Raw genomic sequence first — 19506 nt, 5'->3', positions numbered from 1 at the left:
TTGCTCCAAGTTGGTTCTAGATAGTTTCCGATCACAGGTAGGAAACAATTGAATATATTCCTTGTATCCAAAAGAATATTTTGATATTCAGATGCACTAGGCACTGCATAAAGTATAACTACATTCATATTTAATGCCTATAATGTGCTAGGAATGTGAATAAAGCAGTTTAATAAGATCATCTTGCAAAGTTTATAGTCTAAGAGAGGAGACAGATGAAACTAGGAATTACAACACGTAGTAAGTAGAAAGATAAAGTTAGGTATAATCTTAACTTCCTACAAGGAAACATGTCTGGGTGTAGCAGGATATTTCCAGCCTCATGTACCAGAACATCCTACCTAACTCAGTCTGCCTTACACGATAAGGAAAACTTCACTAACATAATTGGCAGGTAGATTGAGTGGACTCTGGGGTTGGCCTCGAAGATACACTAAAGACTTTAGTTCCTTCCATCCTGCTTTGCTGTCCTCAGGATATTGGCCTTACAGTCATGCTGGTTCCCCTCATGGTCAAAAGGCGGCTGTGACAACATCTAAGAAAAAAACGATCCTTGTCTTCTTTGTATCTCTTAGAAGTGAGAATACCTTTGCCAAAGCCAACCAGCAACCTTTGGGTCACATTTTTGTGGCTAAGATTGGGTCATACAACCACTCTTAAGCCAATCATGGGCCAAGGCTCAGTCTAATTATTTGACATAAAATGGATGTTGGGAATCAGTCATCATTACTGGATTCATGGAAGGAGGTGAAATTTATTGAACCCATTCCAAATGAACATGAAATTCCAGCCATCACTGAGTACCCTACCCAAATCCTTACCCTTTATTCAAACACACCTTATTAACACTGGCACATACATCGATGATTACTCAGTGTTAATTATTCAAATGTTTGGGGTGTAAAAATCCAAAAATCCATTTCCTACTACATGGTCCTGAAGATATTTCCCTATGTTTTCTTGTAAAATTACATAGTATTAGCTCTTACATTTAGGCCTTTGATCCATTTTGAATTAAATTTTGTATATGGTGAGAAGTAGGGGTCCACATTCATTCTTGTGCATGTGGATTTCCAGTTGCCCCAGCAACATTTGTTGAAGAGACGACTCTTTTCCCATTTAGCGGACTTGGCACCCTGTCAAAAGTCATCTGGCCGTCGTGGGATTGAGAACATCTTCTTGACCAAAAGGTGGATGTGAAATGAAACGAAATAAAGCTTCAGTGGCTAAGAAATTTCAAATGGAGTCGAGAGGTCACTCTGGTGGACATTCTTACACACTATAATAGATAACACTTTTAGGTTTTAATGTACTGGAATAGCTAGAAGTAAATACCTGAAACTATCAAACTCTAACCCAGTAGTCTTGACTCTTGAAGACAATCCTGTAACAATGTAGATTACAAGGGGTGACTGTGACTGTGAAAACTTTGTGGATTGCACTCCCTTTATCCAGTGTATGGATGGATGAGTAGAAAAATGGGAACAAAAACTAAATGAAAAATAGGGTGGGATGGGGGGGATGATTTGGGTGTTCTTTTTTACTTTTATTTTTTATTCTTATTCTGTTTCTTTCTGGTGTAAGGAAAATCTTCAAAAATAGATTGTGGTGATGAATGCACAACTATACGATGGTACTGTGAACAGTTGATTGTACACCATGGATGATTGTATTGTATGTGAATATATCTCAATAAAACTGCATTTAAAAAAAGTCAACTGGCCGTAGATGTGTGCACTTAACTCTGGACCCTCAATTCTGTTCTGTAGGTTTATATATCTATTCTTACACCAGTACCATAATGTTTTAATTACTGAAGCTTTTGTAGCAAGTTTTGAAATTAGGAAGTAAGTCCTCCACACTTCAAGACTGTTTTGGTTACTCGGGGCCCCTTGCATTTCTATATGAATTTGAGGATCAGTTTTTCCATTTCTAAAAAAAGAAAAAAGCCTGATAGAATTTTGACAGAGATTGAATTGAATTTATAGATAGCTTTAAGCAGAATTGACATCTTAACAATATTAAGTCTTCCAATCCATGAAAACAGAATGTCCTTACATTTATTTACATCTTAATTTCTTTCAGCAATTTTTTTGTAGTTTTTAGTGTACAAGTCTTTCACTCCCTTGATTAAATTTATTCCTAGGAATCAGTAACAGTGGGAGAAATGGAAAATTTACAAATATGTGGGAATTAAACAACATACTCTTTTTTTTTAGTGAAAGAAACAGCTTGAATTTTATGGAGCCATTAATGTACATTTAATATGTATTTTTAACAAAAAGAGATTGCTTTCTTTCCATGTCTGTCAAATGAAGTGCTCTTTTTTGTATTTTCATTGCCAGTTATTCACAAATTTAACCTCATTTTATGAGCCCTCAGGAACTTCACAACCAGCTGACCTCTCTTCAAAATGAAGCTGATATTTGATAAATCAATAGTTTCATTAGACTTCAATCAACCCCAAGGATACTTTCAAAATTGTTAGGATTAAACAAAGCAATTTCCCAGCAAACATTCTTCCACTGGTTTTGCAACTTTCCTTTGCATCTTGGTATCTCCATACAACAGCTCTGATATACCCTTGATAGATATGGCCATTGCGCCTGTAACCAAAAGAACAATTTCCATGTCCTGAAGTAAATCAACAACATACTCTTAAACAACCAATGTGTCAAAGAAGAAATCATAAGGGAAATTAGGAAATAAGTTGAGGCTAATGAAAATGAAACCACAACAACAAAACTTAGGGAATATAACAAAGGCATTGCTGAGGGGGAAATTTATAGCTCTCAATGCTTACATTAAAAAGGAAGAGAGATCTCAACTCAGAGACCTAATCTCAAAGCTGGATGATCTAGAAAAAGAAGATCAAACTAACCCAAAGCAAGAAGGAAGGAAGGAAATAAAGATTAGAGGGAGACAAATGAAACAGAGAATAGAAAAACAATAGAGAGAATCAACAAAACCAAAAGTAGGTTCTTTGAAAAGAGCACTACAATTGACAAACCTTTAGCTAAACTGAGAAGGAGAAAAAAGAGAAATGACACAAATAATTAAAATAAAAAATTAAAGGGGGAGGACATTACTCCTGACCCCACAGAAATAAAAAGGACTATAAGAGGATACTATTAACAACTGTATTAAACAAATTAGATGACCTTGATGAAATGAGCAAATTCCTAGAAACAAACTAGCTACACTAAAGAAGAAATAGAAGATCTCAATAAACCAATAACTAATAAAGAGATTGAATCAGTAATCAAAATCCTCCTAAAAAAAAGAAAAGCCCAGCACAGGGGAGTTTTTACCAAACATTCCAAGAAGAATTAACACAAATCTTGCTCAAATTCTTTCAAGAAATTGAAGAGGAGAGAACATTACCTAACTCATTCTATAAGGCCAACATCACCCTCATACCAACCCAGATAAAGGTACAACAAAAAAAGAAAATTACAGACCAATATCTCTTATGAACATACATACAAAAATCCTCAACAAAACACTTGCAAACCAAATCCAAAAGCATATTAAAAGAATTATACACCATGATTAAGTGGGATTTATCTCAGGCATGCAAGGGCGATTCAACATACAAAAATCAATTAATGTAATGTACCACATTAACAGAATGAAGGGGGACAACAAAACAAAAATGATCATCTCGATGCAGAAAAGGCATTTGACAAAATCCAGCACCTCTTCACAGTAAAAACACTCAGAAAACCAGGAATTGAAGGAAACCTCCTCACCATGACAAATAGCATACATGAAAATCCCACAGTTAACAGCATACTGAACAGTGTACTGGAAGTTCTTGCCAGAGCAATTAGGCAAGAAAAAGATATAAAAGGCATCCAAATTGGAAAGGTAGAAGTGCAACTTTCCCTATTTGCAGATGACATAATCCTATATTCAAAAATTCCTGAAAAATCCACAACAGTTCAATAGGTGTTTTAGTGGAGGAGCTGAATCCTGGAGTTGCCTGTTCTGCTATCTTCCCACAATGTTCTCCTGCAGCCCTTTCTAAGCAGATAAAGCTGCATGAGTCACAGGCACAAATAAGAGGATGGTGTTCTAAAACAGCATGAACTCAGGGCTACTGGATGTGGGTGTACTCAGCAGTAAATAGCCAGAGGTGAAGCTGGAAAAGTAATTGGGACCAGATGTTGAGGATTTTAGAAGGCTCTGAAAGATTTTGAACTTGGTCCAATAGGTGATAGGAGGTCATAAATGGTTTTCAGCAGAGGAGTGACCAGACTTGTTACTGCTCTTGGCCTTTGGCATGATCCACAGGAGTCCTTTTTGATTCGTGGGACATTAGGACACAACCTGGTTCACTACTAGAGTGGATTTTTCAGGTTAAGAGAGGCTAGTGGTACCAATCCATAGAAGCTGCAGTTAAATCCTCCCCAGGGGCTAGCAGAACAGAACTCAGTTCATACCCAACGTGAATGAAAGATTATTGGTGATCAGGCAAAGTGTATAGACACTTTTTGAGCCAGGAGAGCAAAACTGCACTTCGGAACAGCCCCGAAGCCTGCAAATGCTAGGATTCGAAGTCGTGATTCCTACCCCTATGACTCAAGTCCTGGGCTGAACGCAATATATTCTGACTCGAAAAGGCCCTAAATAAACCGAAAAGCAAATACACTCTTGTCCGGATAAGTTGCCTGAGGACTGAAGCAGGACCCCGGATAGGGGAGGCGGAGGAGGCCAGGGGTCCGCAGGCCCGCCCCGGACAGCTCCCGGTGCTGCCCTGGGACCCGCGCCCACCGCCGCCTTCAGACCGGATCCCCGGGTCGGCCCTCCGCGCCTGCGCACTGGCAGCTGCTCGGAGACGCCAGGCGGGGCGAGGGGCGTGGTGCGCGAGGGGGGCGGTCCCGCCGCCGCCTCCGTCTCCGCCTCCGGGCGCGACCTGGGGGCGAGTCGCGAGCTTGGTCTCACTCGCAGGCAGCGCCCGGGCCACGCGGCAGCGGCAGGATGAGTGCAGGCTCCGACCCCGTGGTGATTGTCTCGGCAGCGCGCACCGCCATCGGTGAGTCGCTGGCGGCCCGGCGCGGACGGTGGCGGAGCTGCCCGCCACTCTGGCAGGCTCGCCACCGGCGGGCGACGGGGCGCGGAGCCGCAGCCTTTGTGGTGAGGCAGAAGGGCGTGTGGGAGAGGACGCGGGCCTCGCTGCCGGGCGCCCGCGAACCCGGGCCGGACCCAGGCGAGCCTCAGAGCTCGCGCCACCGGGGCTGGGCCCGCTCCGGCAGTCCCGCCCCTCTCCTCTTGCTGTTCTGATTGGCTAGTTGAGGTAGCGCTATCGCGCAATCTTTCCCTGCCATTGGCCGGGGGAATAGGCAACCTCTCGCTAGCTCCCTGATTGGCCGGCTGCGGGTAGACCCATCGGCCGAACTGTGGTCGCAGGGGCAGGGTACCGCGAGGGTTTGCGATGGGGGTTTGAGATGGGAGGCTGAGGTGGGGGGAGGGATGTCTGAGATGGGAAGTTGGGGGTCTTGAGCTGGAAGCTGTGGGGGTTTGAGCTAGGGGTTCCAAATGGGTTCTGAGATAGGGGTCTGAGCTGGAGGTGGGGTCCGAGCCCGAGCTCAGGTTGGTTAAATAGTGAGCGGTGTTAGCTGCTTTGTGGCTCCTTAGTGCTTTAGCATTTTAAAAGTCCTTTGAAGCGCGGGATCTCTCGGCTTCTTTTGTTTGGGAAGCATGGAGAGGTTTCCATCCCGCGGGTTTTTTGGAAATAGGTGGGAACGTTTTCTTCAGGGACCTGTGGCTTCCTAAACTGCTCTGGGGGTTGCACATCCCGTCTGGCTGTTGCAGTGTGTGTGTGACACATGCTCCTGCCTTTATCTGTGGAGGGGAGAGGGCTTGCCTCGCTGATTTTCCCAAGCAGTACGGTTTCACCAGCTCCTGGGGAGAGAGGGCCTGGAGCCCTGGAGCACATGGGTGAAGTTTCTTCATTACCCTCAGGTTTTCTGTGCCTTCTTTCTCCACCATTGTGTTTTAGGTTCCTTTAATGGTGCCCTGTCTACAGTTCGTGTCCATGACCTGGGCTCAACGGTCATCAAAGAAGTCCTGAAGAGGGCCAGTGTGGCCCCAGAAGAGGTGTCTGAGGTCATATTTGGACATGTGTTGGCAGCAGGTAACTTATTGGTGGCATTGGTGGAAGGCAGGTTTGTTAGAAACAGACCATTGACACCTGCTGTACACCCTGATATTTTTGCCTCTATACACTTGTTCATGGAGTTCCCCCTGCCACGCCCTGTCCATACCCTTGGGCTGGTTTAAGACTCAACTTCTTCAATATGTTTACCTGAGTGAACCTAGACCCTTCTCCTACACTTTTCATACATAGCAGAGTGCACATGGCTTTCCGTAGTCCCCTGAAATGTCAGACATTCAACAGAAATGTGTTATATATGCCTCATGTATGCTGAGCACTGTGCTCCACATTAGGAGTATGGCTTGAGGAACACAGATAAGGGCCTTCCCCTCATAGAATTCGTCTCTGAGCTAGATAAGAAGAAAGGTTAAGAAGGAGATGGCTGATGGGTGGGAATAAATGCAAAGATCAGCGATTTGCAGGGCTTTTTGAGGTCAAAAAATTGTACCAGTGTGCCAGTGGTCACATAGTAGGGATGGATAACTAGATGGATGGCTAGATTCAGAAGCTGTACATTTTCTGGTGATGACAAGGTCTAGTGGGAGAGCTGAGATGGAAGAGAGGACAGGAGGATTCCAAGGAACTGGGAGATCCATGGGGGTGCTGGAGTGGCCTGTACTGTGGAGGAAGGGAAAGAATGTTGCCTGAAGGCACAAGCTGCCTGGGAACAGGGGTTTTATGATAGCTCAGTGGAGTAATGGTGCACCACGGAGCAAGGATGGAGGCCGCTTTCAGCAATTTAACAAGTAGCTTTGGTCATCAGCTTTCAGAGCATGAACAGCCACCACTTCAGAGGGTTGCGGGGAAGGCAGTGTCCTCACGATAACCAGTTATGGCTAGAAGGAAAAAAACGTAAAAGGAAGGGCTGGGAAGAGGGTGAGGAAGGAGGGCGTGTGTGGAGGTTCAGGACCAGATCACCTGGGTTCAAATCCCAGTTGTACTACTCATTTTGGGGTGATTTTTTTTTTTTTAATATTCATTTTATTGAGATATATTCACATGCCACGCAGTCATACAAAACAAATCGTACATTCGATTGTTCACAGTACCATTACATAGTTGTACATTCATCACCTAAACCAATCCCTGACACCTTCATTAGCACACACACAAAAATAACAAGAATAATAATTAGAGTGAAAAAGAGCAATTGAAGTAAAAAAGAACACTGGGTGCCTTTGTTTGTTTGTTTGTTTGTTTGTTTGTTTCCTTCCCCTATTTTTCTACTCATCCATCCATAAACTAGACAAAGGGGAGTGTGGTCCTTATGGCTTTATTTTGGGGTAATTTTAAGTTGTTTAACTTCTCTGTGCCTCGTTTTCCTCAGGTATGAAGTGGAGTAACTCTGGAGTGCTTAGAGTTACTCTGAGGAGTAAATGAATTATTGCACATAGAAGTGGCAGATAAATGTTAGCAATTGAGATACTATTTTTAGGAACATGATATCAATAACAATTCATTTTTGATGTGTTACCCTAGTCTTGAACTGTTTTGTTTTTTTTTTAATTTTATTAATTTTTTTTTTATTGTGAACTTTAACATATATACTTAACAGTGGTAACTTTCAAAGTATGATTTCACAAGTAGTTAGCAAATTTCAAAGAATGTCATGGGTCACAGTTTCACAACTTCAACCATTTCCATTATTGTAAAATATAAACATACAGAAAGGTATCATCTCTTGCTCAACAAGCAGTCATATAGGTAATTTCAAAAATTGTTATGGATTAGAGTTCCACACTGAATTGTTTTTTTCCTCATTTTTTTTTTTTGTTGTAGGATATAACATATATACATAAAAGTGATAATTTTCCAAGTAAATTTAACAAGTAGTTAAAGAGCAAATTTCAAAAAATGTTATAGGTTACAATTCTGCAGTTTCAGTTATTTCTTATTATGAAATATAACATATGTACAAAAAGATAATATCTTCCAAAGTATGATTTAACAAGTAGGTATATAGGAAATTTCCAAAGTTATTATGAGTTATAGTGCCATAGTTTAAGTTATTTCCTTATTGTGAATATAACATATATACAAAAAGGTATGGCTTTCAAATTACAATTTAACAAGTAGCTATAGAACCAATTTCAAAGGATTTTATGGATTACAGTTCCACAACTTCAGCCATTTCCATTATTGTGAAATGCAACATACATACAGAAAGATGTCTCAATGTACAGCTCAACAAGCAGTCATAGGTAATTTCAAAAATTGGTTACAGTTCCACACTGAATCGTTTTTTGGGGGGTGGGGGTGGGGGCGGGGTATGGTAGGAAGAAGTTCGCAGAAATGTAGTTATTTTAGGTTATTTGTTCTTCTGAATTGTTTTTTAAACAGCAGATCTTGCAGGAATAGCTAGCAACCTAACACCTTGATGCAGCTAAGGTTACAGCATTTCTTTCCCCGGGTGCAAGCTGTCGGCTTTGGTGAAGAGAAGATGAGGAAAAGTGATACAGATATTGAAGTTTGTCCACCTCAGTTTTGCTTGAGATTATTTTGGGATTACATTTACTATGGCTTATCCTTATTTTATTGCTTTGTGCTTTGCTTGCCTCATTGACTCCATGGCAGGGGGGTCCAGTAGGCCCAGTTCTAGTTGGGTCTAGTGTTTCATTAGCAGTGCTTCTACACTCCAGGTAAGGACCAAGGTTCATTCGCCTCAATAGCCCCAGTGTTTGCCTACTGAAGTGAATAAACCCTGCAGGAATTCCTTACTTGAGAGACACATGCTGCGTCTGCATCCCGTGCTCCAGTTTCCTGTCTGTAGCTGGTCCCCCTGCTGCAGGGGGCTGCTGCTGGGGATCACCAGAATGCACAGTGGGAAGACAGGTGTCATGGCTGCCTGTTCCTCACCGAGTGGGAGCGTGTTCCTGCCTAGGTTGGAGATTGAAGACTATTAAGAGTACTCACATCTCACTCCTGATTCCTGCATGGTTCGTAGATCAGTGATCACCATTCCTAACTAGTTAGTTATTGATAGCTCGTTTTGTGCTCACTCAGCAGCATAAATTCTAATCACTAATGTAATTGGTAATGCTCACCCCAAACCACCGTTTATCCCAGCCAAACCCTATTTTCCTGTCTTTCCTTTGTAGTTAGCTATGTAGTTCCTTCCCCAAACTCCCCTTTCTCAACTTGTCCTTACGGGCTTTAAAGTCTTATATGAACCACATCACTTCCTCATGATTTTCCAAGGCTTTAAAACATGCTGGACCCCCTCACCCTCAGACTGGTAATATTTAGATCAATCCTTCCTTTCTGCCTTTCCTGACCCATGGGTCATCTTTTTCAGTTCAGCTGAGTGCTTCACTGCTGGTGTCTCTCTTATCCCCTTCCTCATCTTGCTTTCTTCTATAATACCTCCCAGAAAAATCAAGGATAAAATGTTCATATCAGATAGAAATCCCATTTCTCATGTAACTTACATGCTGCAAAATCCTGGCACTGTAAATTATGAGCAGCACTCATTTCTTAACTGTAAGTAATTATAATACATATAATTCTTATAAAGGGGTTATTTATGTATAAGTAATTCATTTTAGCTTTAAAAAGCAGAACCTTAAATAATATTAAGGTCTTTTTTATTAACTAGTGTCCCATGAGTTCAATTCAAAGACTTTCAATACTGTCTTTGTTATAATTTTCCCTGCATGTATTTTCAGACTCAAGTAGCCTTAACTGTTCGTAGCTTCCAGCCTAATCCCGGGTTAATTTTGTGATAAATATAACCTCTGTAAGTTTTTGTCAAACCGTTTGCTAGCTTTTCCCAACAAACTCACCAAGACAAGGCACTAGGTATGGGTATGTCTGAAAGCTGCACTAGAGCAGCCACTGTAGAAATATTTACTACTGACCCTCTGATAACAAACAGCGGTGACTAAGAACATTTGAAGCTTACAGTAGCATCTGCTTTGCTGCTTTGATTAAATTTAGTATGTAATGCATTTTTTCCCCCATTTCCTTAAGGAAGTTCTCACAGTTGAATTATAGAAAGGTACTTGTGAGTTCTGATTTTGTACATGTCATGGACCATCCAGCCATGGTGTACTGAATAATAAGCAAGAAAGGGACTGCTTTTTGGCTAGAGTTTTCCTCTTTAATAATGCCTTATATCTTCCCATGTGTCTTACGAGGCCATGATCCTGGTGCAGTAGCTGTAGTTAGAAACACTAGTTAGGTCTGAGTTCCGACCTGAGTTTATAAGGAAGTGTGTGCTTATTCTGGCCATATCAAAAGGAAGAAGACGGTTCCTTCTTAAGGAATTGGTAACTTCTTTGGGAGAGTCGGGGGAGAAAGTCTAAAACCACTAGAGAGCTGCAGAAGCCAGTGTGTATTCAAGGGCTAGACTGTGTAACAGTTGTTGGGTACGTACAGGCCTTTCTGCCTTTGATGGGAACTGAGCTGGCCTCAGAGACCCCGTTGGCAGTCTCTTGATTTCGCGTACACTTTCACCCTGACATTCTGTCCTCGATTGCTAAGAGGACTCTGTGTTCCTTCTTCCAGGATGCGGGCAGAATCCCACTCGACAAGCCAGCGTGGGTGCAGGGATCCCCTATACTGTTCCAGCGTGGAGCTGCCAGATGATCTGTGGGTCAGGCCTGAAAGCTGTGTGCCTTGCAGCCCAGTCAGTAGGGACAGGAGACTCTAGCATTGTGGTTGCAGGAGGCATGGAAAGTATGAGCCAGGTAAGGCCTTGGAAGAGACAGTGCTCACTGACCTGTCACCGATAAACTTGTTTCCCATGCTGTAGCAGAGTAAATAGATACCTGTCAGGGCTCGACTCAAACAGTAAACAAACAAACAAAAAATAGAGTCAACCTTGATCCCTACCAGAATTTTAACTTATCTTCAAGTTGGATGGGAAATCCAGGTCCACCAGCACAACTGGAACAGAGTGTATTTTATCTAAAATGTTACCGATGCATAAAATATTTTCTGAGTTAAACCTATAACATTAGTCGGTTGCTGTCCCATTTTTAAATTTCTTTCTCTTAGTGAGGAAAAGTCAGAAACAGATGTTGCCACTTACCCTCTTGCAAATGACCAGGAGGATCCCAAGGGACAGACTTTGTTAACAGGACTTAGATGATGCCTTGCTCTAAGAGGTTTACCAGATGTGATTTGTTTAACCAAGTTCCGGCCTTCAAATTGGCACAGCAGTGAAAAGAAGTGCTATGTCATCTGCTTCTCACCAAGGCAGCTTAAAGTCTGACCTGGGGATCCTCCAGGCTTAGGCTGATTCAACCCAGCCATTGCAGAGGCTCGGGAGACTGAAGGTAGCAAACACCATCAGCGTGATTTTGATGGTAGGTTGCCGGAACATACCAACAATTGTGTAATACTTTACCAGGTGCTTTTATACATGTGGTATATTAGTTAGGGTTCTCCAGGGAAACAGAATCAATAAGAGATATCTATAAATATAAGATTTATAAAAGTGTCTCACGCAACTGTGGGTATGCATGAGTCCAAATGCTGTAGGGCAGGCAGCAAACTGGCAACTCCAATGAAGGTGTTCGATGAACTCAAGCAGTGAACTGGCAACTTCGATGAACATGTTTGATGAACTCCTCAGGAAATACTTCACTGGTTAGCTGAAGAAGAAGTGAAAGTCCTCTATCGGTCTTGCTTAAAAGTCTTCAACTGATTGGATTAAATCCAGCTGATTGCATTCTCTCATTATGGAAGACATGCCCGTCATTGATGTAATCAGTCACAGCTGCAGCCCATTGACGATTTAATAAACCAGCTTTCTGGTATTAACCACCACAGATGTCCTTGCACCTGGGCACCATCACCTGGCCAAGTTGACACATGAACCTAACCATCACATGTGGTCATATTTAAGCCCCTTATGGAGTAGTATCATTCCCAGTTTACAGAAAAAGGTAACCGAGGCCCAGAGCTGGGATCAAAAACAAGCTTTTCTGGCTCATTTCCAATTCTCTGTCCACTCCATTATAGCTGCTCTTGAGTTGGTGGGAGTTAAGAGCACTCCCTACCCAGAAATTCTTTCCTGTCAAGTTAATTAGTCTACTCAGTTACTCTCACTGTAGGCATTGTGTCTTTCATTAAAATACATTTTTAGCATCTCTGAAACCATTAGATGAGCTTCATTTGACAGATGACTAGTGGCCTCTTTGGAAAGAATAAATAGGGTTCTTAAGAAAATAATACATAGGATGGATAAGTTGTAATGGGGAAATGGAAATAGGTAGATAGGAGAATAATGGGTTCCCAAGAGAAGGCAGGGTACAGGAGCCTGCTAAGGGGTCTTCGGGTCCTGGGCCCTGGGTGAGGAGGAGAATGGACAGGAAGAAGGTGGAAGGGTAGCAAGGGGGGCTGGGTAGAGACTGAGGACCCAAGGAGGCCAAACTTAAATCCGTTTTCATTTGTTTCCAGGCTCCTCACTTGGTTCACTTGAGAACAGGAATAAAGATGGGTGAGAAGTCACTAACTGATAGTATACTCTGTGATGGTCTTACAGATGCGTTTCACAACTATCACATGGGTGTGACAGGTAAGGTAGACATGGCTGAGAATATAGTAACTGAAGAAGTTAGAGAAATATATATTGATGGTACAATGGTATATATGTGTATAGATATGTAATATATATTATGTAATAATCTGTTTCTTAAATTCATTCCTTCCTTAAGGGCAGAGACCACAGCCTAACCTCTTTTGTACCGTTAGTGACAGGTGTAGTTCCTCTTTGGTGAACTAAACTGTTTCACAATATTCCCTTTCCACTTTGTTAGTTCTTAATTATCAGAGAATGTTAGAAGTGGAGGTACCTCAAGGTTCTTCTGAATCAATCCATACATTTTACCAAGTAGTGAAATGGACCTCACAAACAGCAAATTTGTAGCAGAGGCAAGATCAGAGATAAATAAGCACTTCTAGTACCTGACTCTGTATTCTTTGCACTATACAATCAGGTCTTCATTAATTATCCATCTAGAAGACTCTCTGTGGTCTGGACTTACTGGCAAAGCACTGGAAAATCAAAAGAACGCATGTTTTTACTGCATATAAATGTAAACCTAAGAAACAGAAGGGCATTAATTTTAAAGTTAAAGAAGCAAAGGCTGAGATGTTAAGTATCTGACTCAAAGTCATGCAGCAGTGGCTCTGGTTCTACGAGAAGAATAAGTTATGAAAAAGATAATGGCTCAGAGTATGATGGAGTAATTGGTAAAGACTAGACATCCTACTATGAACAAGTATAAAACTGGTCAAAGTACATGAGGCACCTGTTTTCAGATTCAGCCAATAATAACGTCTAAGTCTGAGATCCTTCAGGAGGGCAAGTGCCATGAGGAAAAGCCCCACTATCACACTAGCTTGCTACCTGGGAGTGTTTTCCATACTGTGATGTGTGGAAATGGAGCCCAAGTAGAGAACAGTGGTGTCAGTGAGCTGGCAGAAGACATCAGTCTCTCTCTTGTTTTTTTTTTTTTAATTGAGATTGTTCACAAACCATACAATTATCCAAAGTTCCAAAGTGTACAATCAGTTGCCCATGGTACCATCATACAGCTGTGCATCCATCACCACAGTTAATTTTTTTTTCAATTTTTAGAACATTTTCATTACTCCAGAAAAGAAATAAAGACAAAAAAAGGAAACTCAAATTCTCCCATACCCCTAGCCACACCCCCTCCATTATTGATTCATAGTTTTGGTAGAGTACATTTGTTACTGTTGATGAAAGAATGTTAAAATACTGCTAACTGTAGTATATAGTTTGCAAATAGGTATATGCATATTTTCCTATATGCCCCTCTGTTGTAACTTCTGGTTATAATGTCATACCTTTGTTCTAGTTCATGAGAAGTATTTCTAATATTTGTACAGTTAATCACAGATGTTGTGTACCACAAGATTCACTGTTTTATACATTCCCGTCTTTTAACCTCCAGCTTTCCTTCTGGTGACATACATGACTCAGCTTACCCTTTCCACCACCTTCACACACCATTCAGCACTGTTTGTTATTCTCACAATGTGCTACCGTTACCTCTGTCCATTTTCAAATGTTTACGTTAACCCTAGTTGAACATTCTGCTCATAATAAGCAACTGCTCCCCATTCTTTAGTCTCATTCTATATCTGGTAACTTATATTTCATGTCTATGAGTTGACATACTGTAATTAGTTCATATCAATGAGACCTTGCAATATTTGTCCTTATGTGTCTGTCTTATTTTACTCAATATGGTACCCTCAAGGTTTCATCAACCCATTTTTTTTTTAAGATGGTTTTGTTCACGCACCATACATTCCATCCTAAGTAAACAATCATTGGTTCCTTGTATAGTCACTTATTTATGTATTCAGCACCATTGCCACTATATATATATAAGGATATCTCCATTTCTTCCACAAAGAAAGAGGAAGAGTCAAAGAAGGAAGAGGGACAAAAGAAAAAAGAGAGAGAGAAAACAGCATGACAGCTAGAAAGCAACAAAAGGAAAGATAGCATTAAGTAGAATAAAGAGTCAGACAACATCACCAATGCCAGGAGTTCCATACCCTTCCCCTATGTCCCCAGCCCCCCAAATGGATTTAGCTTTGGTATATTGCCTTTGTTATATTAAAGGAAGCATAATAGAATGTTTCTGTTAATTATCATCTCTAGTTTGCATTGACTGTATTTTCTCCCCAGTCTCACCCTATTTTTAACATGTTGCAATATTGACATTCATTTGTTCTACCTCATGTAAAAACATATTTGTACCTTTTATTACAATTCGTTGGGCACTCTAGGTTTCACTGAGTTATACAGTCCCAGTCTTTATCTTTCCTCTTTCATTCTGGTGTCCCACATGGTCCTGTCCTTCCTCTTTCAACCATATTCATAGACATCTTTGTTCAGTGTACTTACATTGCTGTGCTGCTGTCTCCCAAAATTGTTTTTCAAACCTCTCACTCCTGTCTTTTCCTTTCTGTCTGCAGTGCTTCTGTTAGTGTTTCCTGTAGAGCAGGTACCTTGTTCACAAACTCTGTCATTGTCTGTCTATCAGAGAATATTTTAAGCTCTCCCTCATATTTGAAGGACGGTTTTCCCGGATATAGGATTCTTGGTTGATGGTTTTTCTCTTTCAGTATCTTAAATATATCACTCCACTTCCTTATTGCCTCCATGGTTTCTATTGAGAAATCTGAATAGTTTTATCAAGCTTCCTTTGTATGTGATGAATTGCTTTTCTCTTGCTGCTTTCAGAATTCTCTTTTTGTCTTTGACATTTGAAAATCTGATTATTAAGTGTCTTATCATCATCTACTCGGTTCTGTTCTGTTTGTGGTATGTTGCACTTCTTGGATCTGTAATTGTATATCTGAATTTTCAGTGATTATTTCCTCCATTATTGTTTCTGTCCCTTTCCCTTCTCTTTTCCTTCTAGGACACCCATGACATGTATATTCATGTGTTTCATGTTGTCATTCAGTTCCCTGAGACCCTGCTCATATTTTTCCACTTTTCCCTATCTGTTTTTTTGTGTTTAGAATTTCAGATAACCTGTCCTCTAGTTCATGAATCCTTTCTTCTGCCTCTTCAAGTCTGCTGTTGTACTTCTCCATTGTGTTTTTCATCTCTTCTATTATGCCTTTCATTCCCATAAGTTCTACCAATTGTTTTTTCAAACTTTTGAGTTCTTACTTATGTTTGCCCAATGTCTTCTTAATATCCTTCATCTCTTTTGCCATATCTTCCCTCAACTCATTGATTTGATTTTTGAATTGATTTAGCATATTTGTTTGAAGATCTTTAATTAGTTGTTTCAACTCCTGTATCTCATTTGAAGTGTAAGTTTGTTCCTTTGACTGGGCCATATCTTCGTTTTTCCTAGTGTGATTCATAATTTTTGTATTCTAGGCATCTATTTTCCTTGATTATCCCGCTCAGATTTTCCCAGACCAGACGAGCCCAGGTCTCAGGAAAAGGCTGTATTCAGTTTCAGGTTTCCCAAAGGGTGAGTCCCAGAAGATTGTCAGACTTTCCTGTGAGGCCTCTAGACTCTATGCCTTTCCTATCCTGCCCAGCAGGTGGCACTTGTTAACCTGCAGCTCCCCACTGGGGTAGAGCGGTGCAGTGCATTTATTTCTCAGTGGACCCTGTCCTGGCCAGGGACTGAGGGTGTCAGAAGCCAAGCGTAAGCTATTTTTGCTTTTTTATTTTTTTTTTACCCCCCTCAGGCCCTGGGTCTGATTTCTCTGATGGAGGGCTGCCACTTGAGTTCCCCCCCCACCCTTTTTCTTAGGGAAAATAAGCCCTGTAGGGTATTACCTTCTACACTTGAGTTTTTTCTTTGACTCTGACTATCTTAACTCTACCCTTGCCTGGGTCAGTGCTGACAGCTGAAAATGCCTGAAGCTTTTCGAATGAGCTATGAGAGATGAAAAAAGGAAAAAAGAAGTCCCCTTTTCAGAGCTAATCCCCAGCCCTCTGGTTCACCAGGGAAAGAATCGGAGTTGGTACCAGGTTCTGTGTGCCCCTTTTCTTGGGACACAGCCTTTTTCCTGACTTCTGAGCTCAGCAGACTCCAAAAGCCTGTTTGTATTTATTTATGTATTTTTTTCCATCAGCCCCATCTCCTCTCTGCCAGGAGAAAGCTCTGGGTTCCTTTCTTGCTTGCTCTGAGTTTATCTGTACTCGTAACATGTATTCAGTAGTCCAGATTTGTTAATTGAAACCACAATTGGAGTGAGCTACATTCCCTTGTTCCCTGCAGGGACTGCTTCTTTTTCCTCACAGTGAAGTTTTCCAACTCAGCCTGCTTTGCTGTGATCGAGGAGGGGTGCCACCTCTGCAGTTTGGGAAGCTTTACTTACAGCTGTATGCTGGGACATCAGCCATTCCACCCTTTCCAGACTGCCGTATGATGTGTGTTTGGTCACGGATGCCCCCCATCAGTTGTTCCAGACTATTTTGTTTTTTCTTTTCTTTTTTCCATTTTTTAAAATTGTGAACTTTAACATATATGCCTAAAAGTGATAACTTTTCAATGTTCGATTTCACAAGTAGTTAGAGAGCAAATCTCAAGAACGCATGGGTTACAGTTCCACAGCTTCAGCCATTTCCATCATTGTAAAATGTAACATACGTACATACAGAAGTGTCATCTCTCAATGTGCAGCTCAACAAGCAGTCATATAGGTAATTTCAAAAATCATTATGGGTTATAGTTCCACAATTTCAGTTCTTTTCCTTATTATGTAATACAAGGTATATATAGAAAGGTGAAAACCTTCAAGACACAATTCAAAGAGCAGTTATAGAGCAAATCCCAAGGGATGCTATAGGCTACACTTCCACCATGTCATTTGCCTTGTTCCAGCCCTTCCAACACCCCAGCATCCAGAAATATATATATAATTACATAAAGTTTCAGTATTCATAGGCCTTTGCTCAATCTTATCTTGTTTGTTTGTACCCCTTCCTCTCAGTCTCTTTCTCCATCTTCAGGGGTGTCTAGGCAGTGAGTACCCTAATTTGTTCATATTGAAAGGGGGTGTCGACAGTTTGGAGAAGGCACCTGATAGTTGATCTTAAAGAGGCTGTGGCCTCTGGGTTTTACAACTTGTCTTGTCTAGGAACACTAATGGATTTAAATTTCTGAAAGATAAAACTTAGTGAGTGCATCTTTTATAGAATATTGGGTAGGGGCCTAGGTATTGGGGGACTGCTTTTGTAAGGGCATGGCATACTGTGGCCAACTGGGATGTCTAGCTGGAGCTTGCATAAGAGGAACCTCCAGGATAGCCTCTTGACTCTATTTGGGATCTCTCAGCCACTGTGACCTCAGCTTGTTACCTTTTCCCCTTTTGGTCAAGTAGGCATTTTCAATTCCTCACCACCAGGGCCAAGCTCATTCCTGGGAGTCATGTCCTATGTCGCCAGGGAGATTTATTCCCCTGGGAGCCAGACTATTTTCTAGTTATTCTTGGCTATTTATGAGTTGATCTAAGGGACTATCTAAATTCCACACCTCTCTATGCTGCCATCTTGCCCTGCCACCCCCCTCCCCCAAGTGAGTAATATTTAACTTCTGTGTATTTGTTGATATTCCAGTTCTCCACCTATAATTGATTTCCAGCTTCATTCCATTGTAATCATAGTAGATGGTTTGTAAAATTTCTGTCTTTCTAAATTTATTGAGACATATTTTGTGATCCAACACATGGTCTATTCTGGAGAATGATTCATGTGTACTAGAAAAGAATGTTTTTCCTGTTTATGTCTGTTAGATTTAGTTCATTTATCATATTATTCAAGTATGCTGTTTCCTTATTGATATCCATTTAGATGTTCTATTTATTGATAAGAGTGTTTTATTGAAATCTCCAACTATTAATTTAGACATGTCTGTTTTTCCCTTCAGTTTTGCCAGTGTTTGCCTCATGTATTTTGGGGCTCTGTGATTAGGTGCATAAATATTTATGATTTCTTGGTGGATTGTGCCTTTTATTAACATATAGTGTCCTTCTTTGTCACTTATAACGGCTTTTGACTTAAGTTCTATTTAGTCTCATATTAGTATAGTTAATCCAGCTCTTTTTTTGTTACTATTTGCCTGGAATATCTTTTTCCATCCTTTTACTTTCAACTTACTAGTGTTTTTGAGTCTAAGGTGAGTTTCTAGTAAACAACATATATTTGGATCATAATTTTAACCATTCTGCCAACCTGAGTCTTTTGATTTGGGAGTTTAATTCATTAACATTCAGTATTATTACTATAAAGGCAGTACTTACTTTAGCAATTTTTCCTTTGGCTTTTATATGTCTTTTTTTGGGGAGTGTCTTGTTTCCTTAATTGCAACTTCCTTTTCTGTATAGTTTATCTTTTTGATGTATCAGAGTAATCCCTTTCTTATTTCTGTTTCTGTATATTTTTAAAATAATTTCTTTCTGGTTTTCCTGGGGTTTATATCACACAACCTACATCTATAACCTACTAATTTGAAAAGATACCAACTTAGCTTCAGTAGCATACATGTTCTCTGCTCCTATGTCCCTCTATTTCCCCTCCTTTTGCTGTTTTTGTCCCACTTTACCACTTTCTGTGTTGTGTATCTGTTAGCAGAAAATATGCCTTTTTCTTATTCAATTGTATTCTGTTTCTTGTATGAATTAAAGCATAGAGTTGTGTATTGAGCATACAGTACTATTCAGTTTTGCATTTACCTTTTAGTTACCCTTACTGATGATCTTCATTTCTTGACACTACTCCAAGCCACTCTCTCCTGTCTTTTCCTTCAACCTGCTGAACTCCCTTTGGTAATTCCTGTAGGGTAGCTCTTTTGTTTACAAACTCTCTCAGTTACTGTTTATCT

The 19506-nt window shown here is 40.8% G+C and overlaps 1 protein-coding gene across 1 annotated transcript in view; it reads left to right on the top strand.

The window, feature by feature from the left end:
* The first annotated feature begins 4890 nt into the window (after nt 1-4890).
* ACAT2 (acetyl-CoA acetyltransferase 2) overlaps nt 4891-19506 on the top strand; it is a 40525-nt gene continuing 25909 nt past the window's right edge. The window contains exons 1-4 of the mRNA XM_037817710.1: nt 4891-5038; nt 6005-6139; nt 10667-10848; nt 12566-12683. Of these exons, the coding sequence (XP_037673638.1) occupies nt 4984-5038; nt 6005-6139; nt 10667-10848; nt 12566-12683 (490 nt within the window). The 5' untranslated portion in view covers nt 4891-4983. The remainder of the gene's footprint in view (nt 5039-6004; nt 6140-10666; nt 10849-12565; nt 12684-19506) is intronic.

Source organism: Choloepus didactylus, chromosome 24 (genome assembly GCF_015220235.1).
Source record: "Choloepus didactylus isolate mChoDid1 chromosome 24, mChoDid1.pri, whole genome shotgun sequence".
NCBI classification, from domain to species: domain Eukaryota; kingdom Metazoa; phylum Chordata; class Mammalia; order Pilosa; family Megalonychidae; genus Choloepus; species Choloepus didactylus.
Note: the sequence above shows the minus strand (reverse complement) of the source record. Positions and strands in the feature narration are given on the sequence as shown.